Genomic DNA, 22,542 nt, shown 5'->3' on the forward strand with positions numbered 1-22,542 from the left:
TGTGCTAACGATTTGCTGGGGACAGGTAGTGTAGATCAAATATATTTTGCAAAGGGTTTCTGATCCACAGTTTATATTCAAATATTGGTATTTTTCTGAATTAAAGCCACCTTCCTATGCCAGAAAAAACACTTGTACAATAAATAGGGAATCATGAACAAGGAGAGTAACCACTGGGACTTTGAAATCAAAGTTAAGACAGTGGACATGAGTAGATGGGGAACTTTTAGTATTTTCCTGAGTTTTGTGTGAATGGGCGCACCTTTGGGACATGAGTAGATGGGGAACTTTTAGTATTTTCCTGAATTTTGTGTGAATGGGCACATCTTTGGGAACAGAATTATTTTATTCATTTGAACCCCGATTTGCATCTGCCTTGAGGGAGGATCAATTCCAAGGATCCCTCTTATGCCATGTGCTCTATCAAGCAGGTCTCCTCCCTGTTGGAGAAGGGGACCTGCTCTTTGGGCAATGCATAAGTGTTTAATAATTGCTCTTCACATTAAATTTTATATTCTTTTTCTCTTGAATTGGGAAAAGAGCTTAAGCAGAACTAGGAGTCCCAGTTTCTAGTGATGGATAGTGAGTTAATTATTTCATTATACCTGGAAAAGCCAGTAATTCAGATCTCTTTGTCCAATTTTTTTTAATTTTTTTAAAATTTTTATTTATTTATGATAGTCACACACAGAGGCAGAGACATAGGCAGAGGGAGAAGCAAGCTTCATGCACCGGGAGCCCGACGTGGGATTCGATCCCGGGTCTCCAGGATCGCGCGCCCTGGGCCAAAGGCAGGCGCTAAACTGCTGCGCCACCCAGGGATCCCTCTTTGTTCAATTTTACTCAGATTAAGTGGAGTTCTTCTGTAGTTGCTCCTAAGCCTAAAAGAAAGTGATAAACAGTTTGAATAGACCCTGTCCTAGTTTATTAGGATTTTTCTCTTTCTTTTTGTCCCTGTTTCTTCCCTTTTAAAAACCTCTCCTCTTCCATCTTCCAATTCTTCCTTAATCTTCTCCTTCCTTCTTCTCTCCCTGCTAACTCTCTTTTCTCCCCTTCCCCCCTCCTTGAACCCCACGCCAGATATATAGGGTATATGTAGGTGCTCTTATCCTATTAACTTATCATGGAGCCAGGTGGATTGTAGACCCCTAAAATTGTATATAACATTTTGGGCTATCTACATTTGTCGATTTTTCTGCTGAGAACATTTATACCTTTTTTTAGATCCTCAGAAGAGCCTGCAACACCCTCTCCCCTCCAAAAAAAGAGGTTGAGAAAATCTGATCTAAGATTACATAGGAGCCATCTATCTTCAGGACTGAATTTGACTATAGACTTCTGTGAAACACTAGAGCTACAGAATTTCATGTGGGCTCAGCATCCACAAGAGCCAGCCCTTAGAATGTGGGCTTGGCCTTCCAAACCACCAGAAAGACATCCTGCATCCAGTTCATTGATTTCTCCCCATGATTAAGGCGGTTAACCATATGCCAAGCAGGGTTTTCTGTCTACAAAAACAGAGAGGAAGAGAGAGAAAGAGAAGGTTATAAAGAGATAAGCAGAAACATTCAAGTAAAATGTCTGTGGATATTTTTATACTCTGATTTAGGGGGAATAAAAAGCTTATATTTGGATGTCCAAGTCTTGTGCCTTACCACATGGTAGGTATCTTCATGAATTACTCTATTTTAGTCGTGTTCCTTTGTAATTAAATTGGGACACTAGGTATTCATTTGCTTTGTTCTTCAATTTCAGTCTTCTTCCTAAAGAGGAAACTTCGTACTGGAGTTAAGTCTGTTCAGAGAGAACTAACTAGACATGGCCACTATCCTTGCAGATGACTTAGGAACAAAATTAGAATATATGTAAAATACCAACAGACCCAGCATAAAATATACAAGTACCGAAGTGATCTGATATAATATTTCTATGATGCACAAGCCAAAGTAATTTTATTTTGGGTGAAATAAGGGATTGTAACTATGGCTGTTCCAGGTTCTAGAGAGGGTGGGACCAGGGACGTAAATAATAATCATCTTCCTTCTGATTAAGCCAGTTGGGCTTTTAGCAGTAACAAGGGTAAGGGATGGCTGGGTAGGCTGGCTTGGTATGGAGACCCTAAATTTATGGAGCTATTGTCACAGGTTGGACTGAAAACTATAGTCTCTGAGCTAAAGATGAGCAATGCTGCTAGTAAATGAAAAGCCTGGCAGGAGCCAAGACTCACGGCTTTTGGGGAAACAGATTTTTAGGAAAATACGGTGGTGTTTTGGGGAAGACTAGAAGAAAATAATGTTGCATGGCTGATGATGCCAGGGCATGGAAGGTGTGTCTGGACATAGATCAGTAATACAGGGAGGAAAGGGAGGGTGTGTAGCATGCATGGCAAAGAAATAATGGGTTTTGAAATAATTAGATGAAACCCGTAGCACGAATAGCCCATGATCCAGTATGCAGAGTAAAAGGTAGACATGAGTCATAGGTGACTTGAGTTTGCAGTGTGACATGTTGAAGACATCGTGATGTTGAGATGTTCCAAGGAGGTGAGACTGGACAGAAAGTCACAGAGAGACAATAAACAGCTGAATCTTCATCACATTTCATTTGAGCTGGTGACAAGAACATCAGTTGGTCAGAGCCATTATAGAGGGGGGGTGGAAAAGGTAGGAAAGGCAGGGGTAGGAAAGGTAGATAGTTCCTAAGTCATCTGCAAGGATAGAACCGCGTCCTCTGACGTGGGTGGGCTGGAGCCACAGAGGTGGGTTGGACAAGCAGAGGAGCATTTGTCCTCTCTGAGTCAGATGCCTGGGTTTATGATAGATGCTCTTTTGCTATTCACCTCCTTTCTTGGTATCACCTTTACTTTCTTTTTATAATAGGCAAAAAGAATAATGATGCTTCCCCCTTTAAAAAAAAAATCTTAAAAAAAAAAAAGAATGAATGACTTCTTTGTCTGCCCAACCATTACAATGTTAGAATAGCAGAAGAAAACAATGTGCACATCTATCTGGCAATTGAAGTTACTTTGGATATTCATGCATGAGAGACATAACTTTGCTTAAGGAAAAGAAGTATACAGGAGAGATTTTTTTGTGTGTATTAAATAAATCTTTCGGAGTCAACCATTTGTTCTATAGGTATTTAATTCATACTCTAAACATGGTATCCTACAGGAGGACCTGAGAGGCTGAGTGCAGAACACTTGCTAATCTCTAGAGTCAGATTGTTCAGATTTGACCCTGGACCCTGCCACTTACTAATAGGGTGAGTTTAGGCAAATTGCTCACTTACCTGATCTTTAAAATGAAAATAATGATATAGTACCTACCTCATACTGCTGTGGTAGGGATTACATGAATTAATGTGTATTAAATATTCACAACAGGGCAAGGCATTTAGTAAGCACTAAATAAATATTATTGTCTTTAAGCAGATTACTGCAGAATTAAATTTATAATGCACCAGCTGGCCACAGTAGGAATGACCAGAGTAAGGGAAAGAGGTTCTCCATACAGGCACCGAAAGGACCCGGAGTCAGGGAGGCATCTGAGAGAAATTGTGCTGATCACAGAAGTCCATCTGATCTACAAAAACATTGAGAACAGTAGTGAACGTGTCTGGCATGTAGCGAACACTCAAAACATTTTAGCTATTATTCATTGATCTTAATCTGCAGATCTTCGGGAGCATTGTATTCGAATTCTATGTAAACCAAGCTGAGAAGACAACAAGAATCAATATTGCACCCTTTGTAGGGGCTAATTATGGTCTTAAAACACATGAACTGAATAAAATCACTTTTGGCTAGAGACCTATTTAATCATTGGTCTGTTGAAAAACGGTATACTGAAGTGGCAAAGAGAACCAGCTGTGAATCCCAGATCTGCCCCACACCAGCTGGGTAACTTGGGATGAGTTATTTAGTCTCTTATATTCCTTGTCTAGAAAATGTGGGTAGCAGTAGTGCCTGCCTGCCTGCCTTACAAAGCTGCTCTTAGGATTCAGTTAATATATGTAAACCTCTTAGAACAATACTTGGCACATAGTAAACACTCACAGTGGAGCATTTGCTATTTTTACTGTTTTCCACACTTCATCATATCACTCATGACCGAAGGTTACTTCAGGGTGAAGGCTCTCGGGGAGGGGACCATGGACAGACTGGCCTCTAACTTCCATTCCAACATGTGGTGGGCTCTAGTTTAATAGGATTTTGACACATTCAGCTGAGTCCTTGCCCTTCTCCCAGGCTCCAGAACTCAGCTTTAGTAGCGTTTCTTCCTTTAAGAGCTGTTTGCAGCAAAACTCAGTCCCGATTTGCCAACTCCTTTGAAAAATTTCAAAGAGCAAACAGTTATCAAATGCTGAGGGATTTAGATGAGGCATACTTTACAAAAATTTCCTTTTCACGTTAGTCCTGTTGTATAAATAGCAAATGGATATATATGGGTGTATGTATCATATAAGTGGTATTTGCCCCATGTGATTTCTCTTTTTAAGAATACATACTCACACGCACTATATACATATGTGCACATACATATATAAGTATGTGTGTAACATATTTGCAAAGATCCTGGCTCCTGCTAATTTAGAGTTTAATCTCCTCCCCTCCTTCCCAAGGAATCAGGATCTATTCGGTGAAGTTATTTATGCATTGCATATGGAAGTGATTGAGGATGTGCACTGTGGTGTTGCTTCCACGTTGGCTTCAATTTTGTCTTCCCTAGCCTTCCCGTGCACCCTGCAGTGTGAGTCGTCTTATTTAGAGTCTAGCCCCATTTCTCACAGCAGCTCCATTTTGTCCTTGGAGGGGAAGGAATTGCTCACCACTAGGAGACACTGGCTTGTTTTTATTTCTTTGCTGATAGCTAAAAGGGGATGCTGAGGAAATGTGCCAGTTGAGTTTGACCTTTGACAGGAAGCTGTTTATAAATAAAATCAGACGATATGGGGGTTGTTCTTATGCCTGGCGGTATGTACTACTGACCCTATTGGGTGATGTTTTCCTTCTGAAATGAAACCTAAAAGGCGTGTAAGCATAATTTAGGAAAAAAAGTGTTTTTTTCCCCTCCATATCTGAGCTTCAGGTTTTAGAAATTAGAGGGTGTAGAGTGTACTGATTCTTGTTTTTATTCAAACATCTGAGGATAATTCAGCTCTGAGCCCGGGTGGCATTACTGATCTTTTTCTAATAAAATAAAACTACAAAAATAAGTCTATGTGGAAAATTGTGATATATGTTCTACTTACTCCCTTTCACTCTGCCCTTTGCTAATTCCCTGCCTCATAGGTTACATATGTCCTTTTGTTTTCTCTGATTTGATATTTATTTCCAGTGAGAGAGAGAGTACAAGCCAACACTTAAGTAGTTTTTAGGATGAAAACTCTACTGTCAACTGCCACTGGAATGTTATTTGCACCAAACTTTGTACTGGCTGACTTTGTTCATATCATGTCATTTCTTCTATGATGTAACTGGTAGATCTAATCAGTTGATCTACAGATTTATTGGTATGGTTCACAAATGATAGTTTAGAGGAATTATGGCAAATAGGTACAGCTATTTTGTTGCAGTGGGTTCTGATGTAATGGATTTAATTTCCTATATATACGTTCAGCTATATTGTATAAGCTAGCTATATTGCTATGTCGCAAATCACCCCCAAACTCTTTAGCTTTAACAATAATCATTTGCTCTTACAGTTCATATGTCTCTCTGCCTTGCCAGAGCTTGGCTACTCTAGATAACCCAGTTGAGTGATTTTCCTAGTTTCAACCAGATTTACTCACATGTTTAAGGATGGGAGTTGACTGATCTTGGTCAGGCTCATTGGGGGACAAAATCTGTTTTACATGGCTGCCTTCCTTTTCCTGGGGTCACTGGATTGTCCTGGCACATCCTTTTAATTAGGACAGCAAAATTATAAATTGTGTAAGTCCAGTTGTACAAGTACATTTTAAGACACTACCTGTGTTAGGAAGCTAATATCTTTTTAGCCAAAGCAAGTCATGTGGCTAATCCAAGGTGAGGATTAGTCCACAGCGGGATGGCACTGAGAAATTGCATGGCAATGGACATGATAGAGGGAGGAGTATAGACCTGAAGCCAATTATGCAATTTAGAACATATGTTCTAAATTCTGCAATTTAGAATATGAAAGTACTCATTGACTTTTCTTGAGTCAAGGGACTCTAAAGGGACCCCCTTGAGCAACTGGGGCTTCTGTTTAATAATTACCATCATAAGGCATTGTAAAATACAGCAGGTAGAAGCAGGCCGTGACCATGTGTGATTATCCAGGGACAGTGTATTCCCAGTACAAGAAATTTTAAAATAGTATAAATCTAAAGAAAAAAAAAAGTCATTCGTATTCTGAATTCTTCTCCAGAGTTATTTTTACTATTTTTTAAAATATTTTTTTATTTATATATTCATGAGAGAGAGAGAGAGAGAGAGAGAAAGAGAGAATGGCGGGGGGAGAGAGAGGCAAAGACACAGGCAGAGGGAGAAGCAGGCTCCATGCCAGGAGCCTGACGTGGGACTCGATCCTGGGATTCCAGGACTATGCCCAGGCCCAAAGGCAAGCGCTAAACCACTGAGCCACCCAGGGATCCCATTTTTACTATTTTGACATACTTCCTTTCTGTCTTTTTTTCTGTCACTTTCTTCATTAATAGTATGTAAATTTGTATCCAGATTTTAAAAATATTCTACAATAAATCTTTCTTTGACGTGTTATTAAAAAGACTTTGTATATATACTATTACTGTATACATAAATGTTCCATGTGTAGATGCATCATAGTTCATTCAACTGGCCTTTGTTCTTTACTGTTTTGGTTATTTTCAGTGTTTTGTGATTATAAATAATGGTACGGTAAGCATATCTGTGCACAAATATTTATTTACATTTTTAGTTGTTTTTTTAATGGAAAGACTACTGGTCAGGAGTGCAGAGATATGGATCTGCCGCTTGTTCACTGTGTGATCTGGACCTGCATGTCAATTTCCTCATAATAAAATTGATGTATTTGAGCTTGATGACCTTAAAACTCTTTCCAATTCAAAAACCATGGAGACCTTTCGGCCAGAACCACCATCTTTTAGTAATTTGCCAAAAGGACCAACACAAAGGGAAAGAGGAGAGGTACCCGCTATATGTTCTCTAGGCCTTTTAGAAAACATGGAGGTGTTCCTTTGGCCACATACATGCGAGTCTATAAGAAAGGTGATATTGTGGACATCAAGGGAATGGGCACTATTCAAAAAGGAATGCCCCACAAATGTTACCATGGCAAAACTGGAAGAGTCTAAATGTTACTCAGCATGCTGTTGGCATTGTTGTAAACAAGTTAAGGGCAAGATTCTTGCCAAGAGAATTAATGTCCACATTGAGCATATTAAACACTCAAAGAGCTGAGATGGCTTCCTGAAGTGTGTGAAAGAAAATGATCAGAAAAAGAAGGAAGCCAAAGAGAAAGGTACTTGGTCCAACTGAAGCAAGGTACTTGGGTCCCCACCAGAGAAGCACACTTTGTGAGAACCAGTGGAAAGGAGCCCGAACTGCTGGAACCCATTCCCTATGAATTCATGGCATGGTAACTGTAAAGAGAATAAAAGACCTCAGGATTGTAAAAGTGTTTCTCTTAATTGAGTAGGAAGGAGTATGGTTGGTATCCCTTCACTTCAAAAAATATTTAAAGCAAACTTTGTGTTCTAAACACACACAGACACACACACACAAAATCATGGGGATCCCTGGGTGGCTCAGCGGTTTAGCATCTGCTTTCGGCCCAGGGCATGATCCTGGAGACCCGGGATCGAGTCCCACATCAGCCTCCCAGCATGGAGCCTCCTTCTCCCTCTGCCTGTGTCTCTGCCTCTCTCTCTGTGTATCTATCTCATGAGTAAATAAATAAAATCTTTAAACAAAATCACCTTTAAGTTGGAGTAATAAGTCACTTTATTGAAGTGGAAGCATAAAGGCAATGCTGGTATTTTGTCCTCAACAAAGTTCATGGGAAGACAGGCCACTTCCTTGGGCTTCTCACTTGGAAGAGTTCAGTTGTCTTTGAGAGAGGAGGTTTTGCTTCAGAATTCAAGTATCATTGTTTGTCCTTCAGTCTCCATTCCTGACACAGTAATGATTATATATATACACATATATAGTATATATATGATCATATAAATTATACCTAGTATAAATATAAATGTGTATGTATATATATACACACATAATTTTATATGTATGTATGTATACATAATCATATATATATATATATATATATGATTTTAAAATAGGCTTATAGGACACTGAGCATTTAGAATATCAACTATCAGGACACCTGGGTATCTCAGTGGTTGAGTGTCTGACTTCGGCTCAGGGCGTAATCCTGGGGTCCAGGGATCGAATCCCACATCGTGCTTCCTGCATGGAGCCTGCTTCTCTCTCTGCCTGTGTCTCTGCCTCTCTCTCTCTGTGTCATGAATAAATAAATGAAATCTTTAAGAAAAAAAAAAAAGAATATCAACTACCTTGACCTATATTTGAGGTTGGCTTAGCTACACTGGAAGAACTGATTGCATTACGTGTCTTCATTTTGTCTTATAGTTTTGTATTGCTTTGTGTTTTTATTTTTGCGCACCCCCCCCCCCCCCGCTCCCTCTCCCCCCAAGAATTAAGCTTCATTAAAGTAGTCATAAGTGCATGGCCAGGGGATCTGGCCTTATCTCACAACTTCCTGGTAGGACCTTTTCTCAGCAATGCCTCCTTACTGTTGATTTTTAAATACACTGAGGCAGTATTGCATCTTACTATCTCACTTCCAGCCTCTGGCAGGGATAAATACCATGCAGTGTGGACAGGCTGCAAGTGTTGCCTTCACAAAGCAAAGGCATCCATATGTCATGGCTGAATAGAGAAAATGTGATCTGTGTACTCTATCTCTCCAGCTCCTCCTCAGATCTGTCCTGAGTGTGTCTTCCTTGCTGGTGATAGAATTTTCTAGTTCTTAAGCTTATTTTGAGAGAGGTATTAGACTCGTCTATTGGCTCTTCAACCATTTGCTTCCCTGAGTTGAGCCAGGCGCCCATCTGGCCAGCAGAATTCGGTGTCAAGTACAGTGTGGTCTGTCTCCCCTGGCCGCCATCAAAAGGCCCTTTGTTTCCTACCCTTCCCCCTCGGCCAGGATGTGGTGTGCACCCCATGAATGATGGAAATTCTCCCATCACATCATTGCACTCAGCAGCTTTATAGAACCAGTTCCAAAAGCAAAACATCTTCAACCCACAGAAGTCTTGCCCATCTTTACTTTGCCTTAGGAAAGAACTCAGGGCTGGGATAATTAATCAAGTCAATTATAAACTGGATTTGGGAAAGGGGGAATCATTTTCCTTTGTAAATGCGAATCTAACGTTTTCTTGGGTTTTGAGGAAGTTGTTTAGGAAACACAATTTTAATTATTGTGAAATTTAGTTTTTAGCTTCTGTGCCTGCTCTTTCCCCACCTCTAACAGTTCTAAACGATCTTCATGTACCTTTTCTTAAGAAAGCTTGAGTCCAATTCTTGAGGGTAAAATCATTTCCTAATGGGAACAACTTTGCTCTTCTGTACACAGGGTTCCCTAAGCATGTGGGGTGTGCACGTGTGTTTAAACATTTTCATAAAGCAAGGAGCATATCTTTGCTTTATTTTAGTCTCACCAGTACACATGGCTCCAGGTAAGGAATGCTGACTTTGGGAATCTCTGTTTTCTTGTTCTGCACCTGTTTGCAATCTCCTGGTCTTTTCCTATCCTGCCCATCTCCCTCCTTTTCAGGTCTGTGTTCTGCTAGTAGCTCTGAAGTAGTTTGGCAAGAAACAGGTGGACGTAAGCTTCTAGAAGAATGTAGAGGTGCGTCTGTCTGTTATTCCTTTGTCACAACCCCCAGTAATAATCATGAAAACCAGTAGTGAGCCAAGATCCACACTTGCCAAGATCCAGCCCTTTTCTCTAGACCTTTGGTCCATTTCAGCAAAGGCTGATGTTTGTTACAAACTCTGAAGTTTTGCAGAGGGCTCGGTCAAGTTCTGGAAGTCGAGGTCAGGCTTAAGGCATAAGTGGGGTTGTAGGGAAGCCAGAGTACAAAAACAGGGAGTGAGAAGAAAAAAGAAAGAGAACAAATAACTGTCCACTGACAGAAGAGTAGCACCCACCTAACCATGGTCCCCAGTCCTCTCTCCTGAGACTCTGGTTACACACCATTTGTTTCTTAATTTTCTAATTAATTAATTAATTAGTTTATTTATCTATTTTTAGGTTTATTTATAAATAAAGATTTTAGGTATTTATTCATGAGAGACACAGAGAAAGGCAGAGACATAGAGAGTGAAGCAGGCTCCCCACAGGGAGCCAGATGCAGGACTCAATCCCAAGACCCTGGGATTACGTCCTGAGCCAAAGGCAGATACTCAACCACTGAGCCACCCAGGTGCCCCTGTTTAATTTTAAATGTACTTATTGGGGCACCTGGGTGGCTCAGTTGATTAAGCATCTGACTCTTGATTTTGGCTCAGATCATGATCTCAGGCTTGTAAGATCCAGGCCTGTGTAGGGCTCCATGCTTAGCGGGGAGTCTGCTTGAGATTCTCTTTCCTTCTCCCTCTGCCTCTCCCCTCCCCCCACTCTCTCACTCTCAAGTAAATAAAGTAATCTTTTTTTAAAAATGTACTTATTTATTTTTAAATAGATAACCCAGTTCACTTGGTTTGAAAACCGAAAAGTGTAAAACATCACACGTTGAGATTCTCCTTCCTGTCCTGTTCCCATCCACCTAGTCTCCTTCCTGCTCTGACCAGGAAAGGCAGGTTTCTTTCTTTTATGTGTATTCTCGAGGTTTCCGTAGGCATACTTACTTACACTCAAGCGAACACAAGTATAGATTCTTACTTCACCATTCATTTCTTTATCCATTTATCTCCTCTCTCACACGCTTACTTTATTTCCTCTTATTCTACTCTCAGTAGCTTATTGTTGGAGCTATTTTTTGAGGAGCAAGTTCAGTGGTCATTTGTTTTACTTCTGTCCGATACTGTGAACAGATTCATATGTCTGCTTGTCTTTTTCCCATAGATGAAGTGGAAAGTGAGAAATGGTACCTGTCTACAGACTTTCCATCAACAACCATCAAGACAGAGCCGATTACAGAGGAGCCGCCCCCAGGACTTGTTCCCTCTGTCACTCTGACCATCACAGCCATCTCCACCCCTTGTGAAAAGGAGGAACCCCCTCTGGAAATGAATCCTGGGGTATGCTCTCTTTTCTTCTATACACACACATTGGCTCAAAAGACATGGATTCTCATTCTCAAATATGGCATTTAACCTATTAAGGAGCTAGTGCCTATATGTGTTTCAGGACATATAATTGCCTATGTATGTCCTACATAGGTGTATAGTAAGGATATGTTGATCTGGGATCAGCATTGATTATACTACTTCCTTTATAGGAAGTTTATGTTCAGAAAATTGGTAGCAAGTCTGATTTTATTTTTTATTTTTTTTATTTTTTATTTTTTGATTATTTTATTTTATTTTTCCAATGATTGCTGTTACAAAATTATGATAAATAGATGGATATCCACAGTTAAAAAACGCCAAACTCTCCATGGGATTGCCTTTTAGACCAGTGGAAAGAGAGGAAGTAACTGATGATGCGATCCTTGGCTTCCATGCTGGGGCTGATGGAAGTGTTGTTTCCCATGTGATGTTTTACTTTCCTAGTACAATGTTGAGGTGCCCTGACCCAATTCAGGGATCTCCCACCAACCAACTTTTATTGTATTATGCATGGAAAAACATACAAAATTGGGCATTTCTTCCTTGTTTGATTCCATGCCTACATGCCTATCTCACGTTCTCTCCCGGCATTTCCAATGTCCAGAGGTTATATATAAACACTGACTCTGTTGATGCTAAGTCAGGCCTCCTCTGAGCAAAGTGTCATATCTACCCATACCTGTTCAGGAAGAGGTCACCCAGAAGCAGCGGAGTCGCCAAAGCTTCGGTGTGTACTTGTGCTTAGTGCTCTTTACAATCCATCTTGGAAAAGATGGGGGACTCTGGACAGAGCACCTTGGCAGCTGCCCTCTAGAATTCGTTTCTCATTCTCTGCCTAGATCTTTTCATGGCACTGGGCTCCTGGAGTGTATATTAGTCTCCTTGTTCCATGAGATGTTAGGTCAGTTGATTTTTTTAGTATGTAACTAAGAAAAATCAGTCACAGCCTTGCTCCACTCATAGGCCAGAGAGCTTTTGTCCTTCCTGCACTGAAAGTTTCATTATTAGATGCTAATAATGGGTCCCGAGGAAGCCTGGAGGGTTTGTTTAGTTCCTGCTATAGGACAAACTAGTGGAGGTCCGTGGCCCTTTACAAATTTACTAGACTATTTCATGATAAAAGGCCTTATATGACCATGAAAACAACAGAAAGATGGGTCTTGGTTTTTTGGCTTTGACATCCTGAGTGTTCCATCAGCTGTAGTGCTGGGTTTGGCAGGGAGAGAAAGGTCAAGAACAAAGCCACCTCCCCGTCAAAGAAGGAGCCTGCCTCTGCCAGCGGAGAGAAGTGGAGCTGCCAGGACAGGAAGACACATAGTTTGATGACAAATAACTCCCCTGGTGTCCCTAAAGGTTTGTTACTGGGTTTTAAAAACTGTGTTTGAAATTCTTCCTCCAGGTTGATTCCTCGTGCCAGACAATTATTCCTAAGATTAAGCTGGAGCCTCACGAAGTGGATCAGTTCCTAAACTTCTCTCCTAGAGAAGGTCTGTTTACTCTCTCCCTGCCTTCCTTCAGGTGACCAGATGTCAGGGCACAGAGAAAGCGAATGTGGGAGAAAGTGTCGGGATTAGAGCTTGCTTTCTGCAAGAAGTCTGCTCTTTAAAACCTTGATTCTAAAAACACATTGTGAAAGCTAAATTTTAATTTCCCGTATATGTATATGCTTAAATCTTTTCTCTAAATATGTGTCTATGCTTCAGGCTTTTATGCTAAATCTTTTGTTTTACTTTTACTCCTAGCAGAGGTGGTTTTTTTGTTTTGTTTTGTTTTGTTTTCAAAACCTTCATAGTCAGCTATGACTTGGTTGCTGATGCAAAAGGCAAGTGCTGCCCTTCTGGGTGTGAACGTGTGAATCAAGCCTGGTTCCCTGTGCTGCGGTGGTGATCAGTAGAGGCAGATAAACAAACATGCACAGAGGCACTTTGCCTTGCCTGTTTGAAGCAACTCTAGTCTAAACTCTTTGTAAATTCACAATTTGGTCGTTCAGTGTTTTTAAATGTTAATTTTAGATGACAGTAGTTGTAAGGAGACTCTTCATTATTTATAATTAGTTCATGCATCTCACTGGGCATCTTGCCATCCATTTAGAACAAAGTAATGTCATATTCAAAGTTGTCACACTTTTTGCTTTTTCTTCTCTGTGTCAGTTTCTTTCTTTCTTTCTCTTTCTTTCTTTCTTTCTTTCTTTCTTTCTTTCTTTTTCTTTCTTTCTTTCTTTCTTTCTTTCTTTCTCTTTCTTTCTCTCTCTCTCTCTCTCTCTCTTTATTTCTCCTTCTCTCTCTCTCTCTTTCTTAAGATTTGATTTATTTATTCACGAGAGACATCCAGAGAAAGGAAGTGAAAAAAAAAAAAAAGAAAGAAAGAAAGAAAGAAAGAAAGAAAGGAAGTGACATAGGCAGAGGGGGAAGCAGGCTCCCGTGTGGAGCCCAGTGTGGGACTGGATCCCAGGACCCTGGATCTCGACTGAGCTGAAGGCAGATGCTCAACCATTGAGCCAGCCAAGTGCCCCTCTGTGTCAGTTTCTTTCTGACTTCTCCCTCCTGTTCTTGAACAAAGCCCATAATTAGGAATCCTGAACACTGACCCTCAAATGTCATAGAGTCGAAGGAAGCTTTCTTTGCCCTTTTTTTTTTAACTGAGACATCCCTGCAGGGGCCTTGTGCTTTTAATTCTGTGCCTTTGGACCTGCCATCATCTTCCTTTTCATCTATGTCTTTGGGACAGGTTAGAAGGGCAGTTCATTAGTGTGGTCAACAAATAAGAAATTCGTCTGTGCAATTGTCATAGAAAAGGCTTCTGTGTATACTTAATCTATGGGTGTTACAAATGAATAGTTCTCATGAAAGCATAACCTTCTTCATTCCGCTAGAAACAAATTCAGGGTTTTGTCTGTGACAATTTAATCGGGGTTGGTTTTTGCCTTTATTACCAGTAAAAAATGATTACCTTCTTAAAATGAACAATGTTGACTAGAATCCATATATAGAGACAAGATTTCTTTCCACTGAGTGTTCTCCATTGGTGTCTTTCAGTTTATATGCTATTCTAAAGTAATTCCTTTCATTTTCATGAAAGCTACACATATTAGTCTTTTAGTTTATGTTGCAATATGCTTCAGAAAGTGTCCCAACTTTTTATTAAAAAAAAAAAAAAAAAGTGTCCCAACTATAACAATGAAGCCCCTAGTGGCTTCAGATGCTGGGATCACTGGAGGAGAAACATTTCCACAGTAAAGTAAGTGGCGGGCAGTCCTTCCTCGTTATCCTAGATAAACAGAGAGGAGGAAATTCAATATCCTTGTATGCAGTGGAGCTTCTAGGCAAAGTAGCTTGTTGTTCCCAGACCTTTTAAGTAATCTGAAACTGGCATTTCAAATGATATTTAGAAATCTGACACTGAGCCATCGAGAGCCAGGTCAGTAGCTCTTAATAAGTAGGAAAGAGGGGATTCGAGTTTCCCTCACCTTTCCTGTCATGCCATTTCTGTTTTTTTGTGGAGCACCTTCTACCTGGAAAGGAGAAAAATATTAGATTAATTTGGACGGTGCTATGTGAACGGGACGAGTAAGCTCTAGGCACACTTGGCTGGTTCTCCGGAATTGAACAGCATAGTGTGGCAGACAGTGGGAGCCCCTAATACATTTTGCTCTTGGGTTGGTTTCTTTTTTTTCACCATTGTTAAAAGATAAGCGGAGACATATTAAAATTTTGTTTTAGGAGTTTATTTGAGTGAAAATGTATTCACGTTGACAAGTGCCAAAGCAGATGTGGTTACGAGTATTCCACCAATGGGAAGCTCAGGGAGAGACTTTTCTACTTTGCCAAAGCAAAGTCAGGAAATTATTGATTGGCCAAGGTGTAAAGCCTCGTTGGCTCTTTGTGATTGGTTGTCCTTAGGCTTAAAATTTGGTAACCTTGATGCATCTAGAGGCGTAGATTTTGGTTTGCTCACGTAGGCCACATGGCATTAGAGCCACCTCGGTCCAACAGCCTCTTCGTTTAAGTCATTGGACTCTTTGGTTGATACTCTCAGGAGTCTTTCTAGGTGGACACATATGTGAGGCCCCAGGACTGCCGGCAGGGATGTTGGCAGTGGGGAGATGCAGGATTATTCTAGAATATTCTTTAGCTTTGAGAGTACCCAGAGACACTAAAAAACCTAGGGAGCTCTCTGGCAAGACTTTGCCAGAGATAAAGGGTAGCATCTAGTGCAAGGCACTATGTTAGAAAAAGAGAAAGAGAAGGTTATAGTTAGAGAGAGAGAGAGAAAAGAAAGAGAGAAGAACTCTGCTGTGAATAGTGGGCAGGGTGGCAGGAAGGGTGGCTGAGAGGCACATTACCTGTTACCTTGGATATTCATGTATTTCAAGAGAGAGAGAGAGAGCCACCTAGTTACCGCTTGTCACCACCAAAGGCAGCTCTGGGTGGTATCTCATAGGTCAGTGGTACCTCAGAAGGCCCTCCCCACTCATAGCACCTCGGGCAGGCTCTCAGTCCCTAGTTAGAAGAGGAGGTCAAAACTTTTCTGTGGCCCCAAGCACTTCTCTGGCTGAGCTGTGCCACTGAGGGCTCTGTTGTTCTGGGGGCCCCGGAGGGGTGTGGGGAGAAAGGCTTACCCAAAGTTTACGCCCCTTGGCTCGGTGGCAGTGGCCGGCTCTCAAGGCATTCGGGCTTGTGGGAATAGAACGGAGACCAGAGAAAGCAGAGCTCTTTTGTCAGAAAGGTCGAACTCAGTGAATTCTCCCTTCTGGAGCCCATCCCTGCTGCCCTGGAGATGTGTGATTGGTCACACCGACTGAGGCCCACACGCTCCAGCAGACAGCGTGTCTGGGACCCCCCGAGGAGAGGCAAGAGGTGGGCTTTCAGATGCTAGGGGACTGTGGAGCAGAAGGGCCCCCAACACACACACACACACACACACACACACACACACACACACACACGGATTTCTTTTCCAGTGCCTACCTACCTATCTACAGATGGCTTTAGTATTTTCTGAAGGAAGAATGCCTGGCATCTTGCCCACAGGCCCTACCATGCACATTCCTTTGGAAACAAATGAGCTTTTCTCAAAGCAGCCATGGGGAAACCTCGTGGGCCCCAGGTTCTGCTGATTTTTTTTTCAAGGACCTAATACATGAACATTGCTTATGAGTCAAGCTATATAAATGATACGAAGTGAACACAGTGAGAAGTTGTGCCGGCACTACCACCGTCTACTCTAATTCCCCCCACCAACTCCCATGAGGTGAGGATTTTATCAGTATCTTATATATTTCCCAGTGTTTCTTTATGCAGAGACAATCAAATATGAGTCTGTATTCTCCTCCTCTCCTTTTTCATACCAAAGGAAGGCTACTTTATACGCTGGTCTGCACTTGGATGCTCCCCCTCCTCCGCCCTGAGTAATAGATGTTGGAGATCTTTCCATATCTGCACATGCAGAACCCTCATCCCTTTCTTTGTTCAGCTGACCCGAGTTGGGCTGTGTGGATGTACAGTTGTTGAGTCACCCCCAAGTTCTGCTTCGTTGCTGTCTGATGGATGCCATCCACTTTCTTTCCCTCAGCCTCCGTGGAACACCTGCACTTACCTCCCACCCCTCCCAGCAGCCACAGCAGTGACTCAGAGGGCAGCCTGAGCCCCAACCCCCGCCTGCACCCCTTCAGCCTGCCTCAGACCCACAGCCCGGCCAGAGCTGTGGCACGGGCCCCCTCTGCCCTGTCCAACTCTCCTCTCCTCACAGCGCCTCACGTGAGTATTCTAGAACCCCATCTGCAGCTCCAGACACCAGTCCTTTCCCTCTGGTCACTTGGAGCTTCACTAGGAATAGGTGCTCTTCAAGGCTGCTGGACTTCTGTTTTTGGAAGACAATTGTAGGCTTAATTGCTAAAACCAGTGATAACCATCTTAAAGAACTTTTTTTTTCTTTTTAAAAAAATTTTATTTATTTATTCATGAGAGACACAGAGAGAGAGAGAGAGGCAGAGGCATAGGCAGAGGGAGAAGCAAGCTCTCTGCGGGGAGCCTAATGCGGGACTCCATCCCAGGACCCCAAGATCATGACCTGAGCCAAAGGCAGACACTTAACCCTTGAGCCGCCCAGGCTCTCCTTAAAGAACATTTTTAAAGACTTGCCTATAACCTTACCATGCTAACACAATTCTCCTCCTTTTCCTCCTCCAGTTATTACGCCTATGTTTCTCTGGCATCACCAGAAGCACAAATAGTAAAAATGTTGTGTTCCCTTCCTCCTCAAAATCATGTCACAAATATTACCAGCAGTTTGGATGGTCCTATGGCCTACAACAGGAAATAGCTTATTTTTCAAATAAACAATATTTGATGATCTTTAAACTTTGAGATTAAATGTTTTGAGGTCAAAAGCTCAACAATATAGTTTAAACTTTTTTTTGTCTGTGGTCCAACTCCTAATCCAGAGACTCAGGTTAGAAAGCATGAGTCATCATTCATCCCTCACGTATATAAGGGCACCTATTCCCAGATAAAAATAGGGACAGATAATTAACATTTTACTGTTCTGAGGTGTTCGTTGATTTCTGTGAAATCTGAAAAATGATAAAATTATAATCAATCTTATTGAATTTATATCACATAGAGAAAATTTGAATGAGGTGAGATGTTTAAGAGTTCCGTAAGAACCATCTCTCAATTAATATATTTTTGGCAATTTAAATTCAGTGTGTCTCACAAAGTTCTCGATCTGTGACCATGTTTGTTTCTTTCACCATTACCAAGGACAAGGGGATTAACTCTAACTCAACTCCTTACCCCTTTGGTAACTAGAATAGCTTTCATCCTTATTATCTGTGAGTCCTCCTACAATCAGTCCAGTCTACATATTTATGGAGGAAATCCTCCCAATATCACACCTCCACAGCGTGTTGTGTTTCTCAATTGGCTCTTAGTATCAAGCCCTAATGCTTCTACTCTGTATTAGGTGCCCTGACTCTTCACTGTTTCAAGAACTTCTTATACATTCTAGGCAGAGTAGCATCTTTAAGTGCTTTTCAGAATACTGCCTTTTGCGTGGAATGCCCTCCTCTATGTAAGTCATCCCCGTCTTTTCAAAAGGCCCAGTGCAATTCTCCTCTCCTACCCTAAGCCTTTGCTTGTCACACACACTCGTGTGTCTCTTTCCCTGGATTTTGAGTGCACCTTGAGTTGATATTACAGAGTAGCATGTAATTGCCCTCAGCTTTTAATAGGTGTTAATTCAGTCTTAGTCTTGATCACAAGCTATAGCTTGAGAGAGGAAGTTTGTTTTGAGTGTTTCATGACATTTAACATGGGCCTCATACACAGTGGGCGCTCAGCTTGTTTGACTACATAAACACATCATTTTTTTATGGGCTGAATGGGATGAGCTACAGTTCTCATCTTCACTGATGATGAACAATCCGGGACTGTCCTCAAGCCAGAGACCTCCATGGGATGTACCTGCAGGTGTATTTCTGGGAACCCTGGCCCCTGAGCTGTCAGTGGGAGAAAGAAGTGACCCTTGGTGTGAGGCGAGCATCTTGCAAAGTTGTGTTTTCAGGAGAACAAGGAAACTCTTTCACAAACAGAGCTCTGAGTGAATCTGCCATCACTCCAAGGCCATGCAATCTTGGGAGATGTGGGAAATGACTCCTGTAATTTTACCTTTGATGTGTTAGCCAGTGGTGTACTTTCCGAGAACTGAGGGGTGGAGGTTTCTTTACCCTTTCCCTTGAGTGATAATCCTTGGGTGTAACACATGAGAACACATGAGTGTTCTCCATCTTTGCTTCCATTTCCAACTACTCGTTTCTCACCCAAAGCAGATGAGCATCATTTCCTCTCATGTTTGCAAGTTTCTTCAGTGTGCCCAGTTGCCCTGCTTTGACCCTTTACTGCTCCTTGTTCGGCACAGAAACTGCAAGGATCAGGCCCACTGGTTCTGACCGAAGAGGAGAAGAGGACCCTGATCGCCGAGGGCTATCCCATCCCCACCAAATTGCCTCTAACAAAATCAGAGGAGAAGGCTCTGAAGAAAATTCGGAGGAAAATCAAGAACAAGGTGACCCCTTCAAATCTAGGTGCTTCTAGGAGCAGAGACCATGACCAGGCTGTGTGCTCCCACTGCCCCCTTCCCTGTGGCCAACACTGGCCCGTCCCATGGAGCCATGGAGAGCTCCCCAGCAGGGAACTGGAACACTGATTGCTGTGTTTCTCTGGTCCTTTTATCCATCCTCTGGGTCAGTGGATCCCAAACTGGGTGTGCATACTCCTTGGTGCCTGAGGGGATCCATTTGGGGCTGAGAGGAAAACATCAGAACTCCCATTAATTTTTTTTTAATCTTAGTCTTTTTAGTTTCTGTTTTATAATGTATACATTAGTTCCTTCTAGTGGTGTGTATATAATTTATAAATAAATGTAAATGCAGTATGGGTGCTTGTTTAACTTTTCACTGGGTTTTTTTATTAAAAAAAAAAAAATTCTATTGTCCACTGTTCTATGCCTGGATTGAGGAGTCTCTTTAGCCCTAGGCCCCTACAGTGCAGAGCAGAGCTGGTGAGGCCCCAGGGCATGGCTCGGGCACAGGCAGACCAGAAGGGAGGTGGCAGGGAAAGGAAGAAAAAGAGTTCAGTTCTGACTCTTGGCCCATGTACAGAAGCAGTAGAGGGTTATGTATGACCGAGCCCAACTATCTTTGTTTATATGTTAAGTTGAGCCAACTGAGCCCCATGGAGTTGAAATCATTTATCTAAGACCACATAGATGGCTTGTGAACCACATGTTCTGTTCTGACTCAGGCCTGCCATGCTTCCCACACGGGGCCCAGTTTGATGGGACCTGGTGACAACACAGGCTGGTTGAAACCAGGGAGGTCAGAAGAAGTGACTCACAGATGAGCCAGCAGGTTAAGTAAGAGGGGCCACGAAAATGAGGGGGAGCTCTGGTGATTTCTGCGCCAACAGACTCCTCTCTTCCATTTACTCGTAACTGACATACTGACAGAGCAGGAGGTTAATCTCTCTTTCTCCCCTTATATCTCAGATTTCTGCCCAGGAGAGTAGAAGAAAGAAGAAAGAATACATGGACAGCTTGGAGAAAAAGTAAGCCTCCTGCGAAACTGGGTGTGTTTACTGGGTGATAGACATAGGGAAATGGGTGTGCGCAAAGCATCTGCTTTCGCGAGAAGCCAGTGAAGTTCATTCTGGCCACCATCAGAGCCCGTTGGTTCATCAGCTGTGTGCTGCCTGCCACCTAGTGGCTTTTGGGGGCGGGGGGGGGGGGGGGGGGACTTTATAAATAGGGCCAGAAGTAAAAAGTACACTCAATCTTAGGCATTTGGACCACACCGTTTCTAACGGAAGCAAGTCCTTGAAGGTCTCCTTTCAAACAAGTGCAAATATTAACATTCGTTCACATTCCTGGAGCTCTCCTCAGAGGAGAGGCACTGTTTCGGCTGAAAGGACCGGGGCTGATTAATCAGTCCCTTTGGCCACATCCCTCACATCCTAGAGAAAGCACGTAGGCAGTGCAGAAAGTCGGGCTGGCATTACTTACTTTCTAGCCACTATAATTCACACCACTGGCTAGTGACTTCCCACAAAAACACTGGAAGGCACCTTTTGTTCTTCTGAATAGCCCAAAATCTCAGGAGGGCTGTTAAAAAAACATGATTGAAATACAATTTCCATATTGGCCTTAGAATATAGTTCTCCAGCTGACAAAGGAGTATCACTTAAGATGGAAATGGAGTCCAGAAACGAATCTTCCTGTGGGTCTGCAGAGAAGAACAGAACATTCTGGAACATTCTGGCTGGCTCTTGACTTTGCTATTGAAAATTGGTGTCTCTGCATCCTAGTTTCGATACTGATAATTTTCCATTAAGTGGTCCCACTCTGTTCCATTATTTGCTGTAGGCTTCCAGGGTCAAGATGGTCTCTCTTGCCTCTTCCGGGCATGCACGCTCCTGCAGCTGGATTCCTTGTCTTGAGGGGCTGGGTTTTTGTCTTCCCCTCTTGCCCCAAGCAAGTCTCCTGTTAGTCTTTCTGGGCGTGAATCCAACTGGCAGCATCCAGGCTCCTATAGTATGAGGGAGGTGAATGATGGCCATTGAGAGCAATAGGGTAAGGTGAGAGGAATCAAGTTTGGAACACTCTAGGAGGACTTTACATTGTGTCCCATCCCTATTCATTTTCTGTACCTGAGGCATGTATTACTCATCTCTCTTTTTTTTTTTCTTTTGTCTTTTTACCCTTCTTCCTGACCTAGACTGGCTAGGCTCTCTCTCTCACCTCTCTAGAGTAGCTGATGCCCAGTCCTCCTTCTGTGAGCCCCATCTTCCTCCACTCTAGCTCCCAGCTTGGCATTTGCTCAAAATACAACTAATTTTCTTCTTTCTCACTCCCCTATAGGGTGGAGTCTTGTTCAACGGAGAACTTGGAGCTTCGGAAGAAAGTAGAGGTTCTGGAGAACACCAACAGGTGAGTGTCGCTAGAGTGAGATGCTGCTCAAACTGCCTGATGGAAGGTGGGGACAAGAGGGGGCAGGTCCAGGACCAGAGCAGGAGGGAAGTGGAAGAGACCACACTGAAAGTATAGTTGTGCCCAGGGGCTCTGGGCGACTGTGATCCACTTACCTTATCCACACACATGCCCTTGTACACACACTCACACACGCATGTGTGTTCTCTTTACTTTTCCTCAAATAGATGGGAGAAAGCTTGGAGAATAAGGCTGATAAGTTTGATTCTCCTGAAAATGACACTCAACTTTAGAGGTGGGCAGGGAGGGACTGGCCACTTCATCGTCACCCAACTTTGGTAACAAATGGTGGCTATTAGTGAGAAGAAAAGAAGAAACCAGGTTTGTTTTTTAAATTACTCTTTATAAAAATTAATTAATTACATTTCAAGGCTACTTTTAAAAATAACTATGGGACCCAGTGAGTTAATGGGCTCTTCTAGCACTTTCTTGCCAGGTACTGTTTTCAGCACAGCACAGATATTAACTCATTTAACCTTCCAACAGCCCTAGGAAGAGGTCCTATTAATATCCTCATTCTGTAGAAGAGATCACTGAGACTCAGAATGGTAGGTGGTTTGCCCAAGGTCATGCGGGCCGTCTGGCTCTGCAGCCTTAGAATAGGAGAAGCATAATGAACGTTATCCTGCATCATATGCAAGAGAGGTTGAGGCATAGAGTTAGGAAAAAAGAGTTAAGAT

General features: G+C 42.3%; 1 protein-coding gene across 1 annotated transcript in view; it reads left to right on the forward strand.

The window, feature by feature from the left end:
* The window catches only part of CREB3L2 (cAMP responsive element binding protein 3 like 2), a 120,021-nt gene that overhangs the window by 72,139 nt on the left and 25,340 nt on the right, over positions 1 to 22,542 (forward strand). The window contains exons 3-8 of the mRNA XM_025984495.2: positions 11,115 to 11,290; positions 12,720 to 12,807; positions 16,892 to 17,076; positions 19,238 to 19,384; positions 20,366 to 20,424; positions 21,734 to 21,802. Of these exons, the coding sequence (XP_025840280.1) occupies positions 11,115 to 11,290; positions 12,720 to 12,807; positions 16,892 to 17,076; positions 19,238 to 19,384; positions 20,366 to 20,424; positions 21,734 to 21,802 (724 nt within the window). The remainder of the gene's footprint in view (positions 1 to 11,114; positions 11,291 to 12,719; positions 12,808 to 16,891; positions 17,077 to 19,237; positions 19,385 to 20,365; positions 20,425 to 21,733; positions 21,803 to 22,542) is intronic.

This window comes from Vulpes vulpes, chromosome 7, assembly GCF_048418805.1.
Source record: "Vulpes vulpes isolate BD-2025 chromosome 7, VulVul3, whole genome shotgun sequence".
Classification (NCBI taxonomy): domain Eukaryota; kingdom Metazoa; phylum Chordata; class Mammalia; order Carnivora; family Canidae; genus Vulpes; species Vulpes vulpes.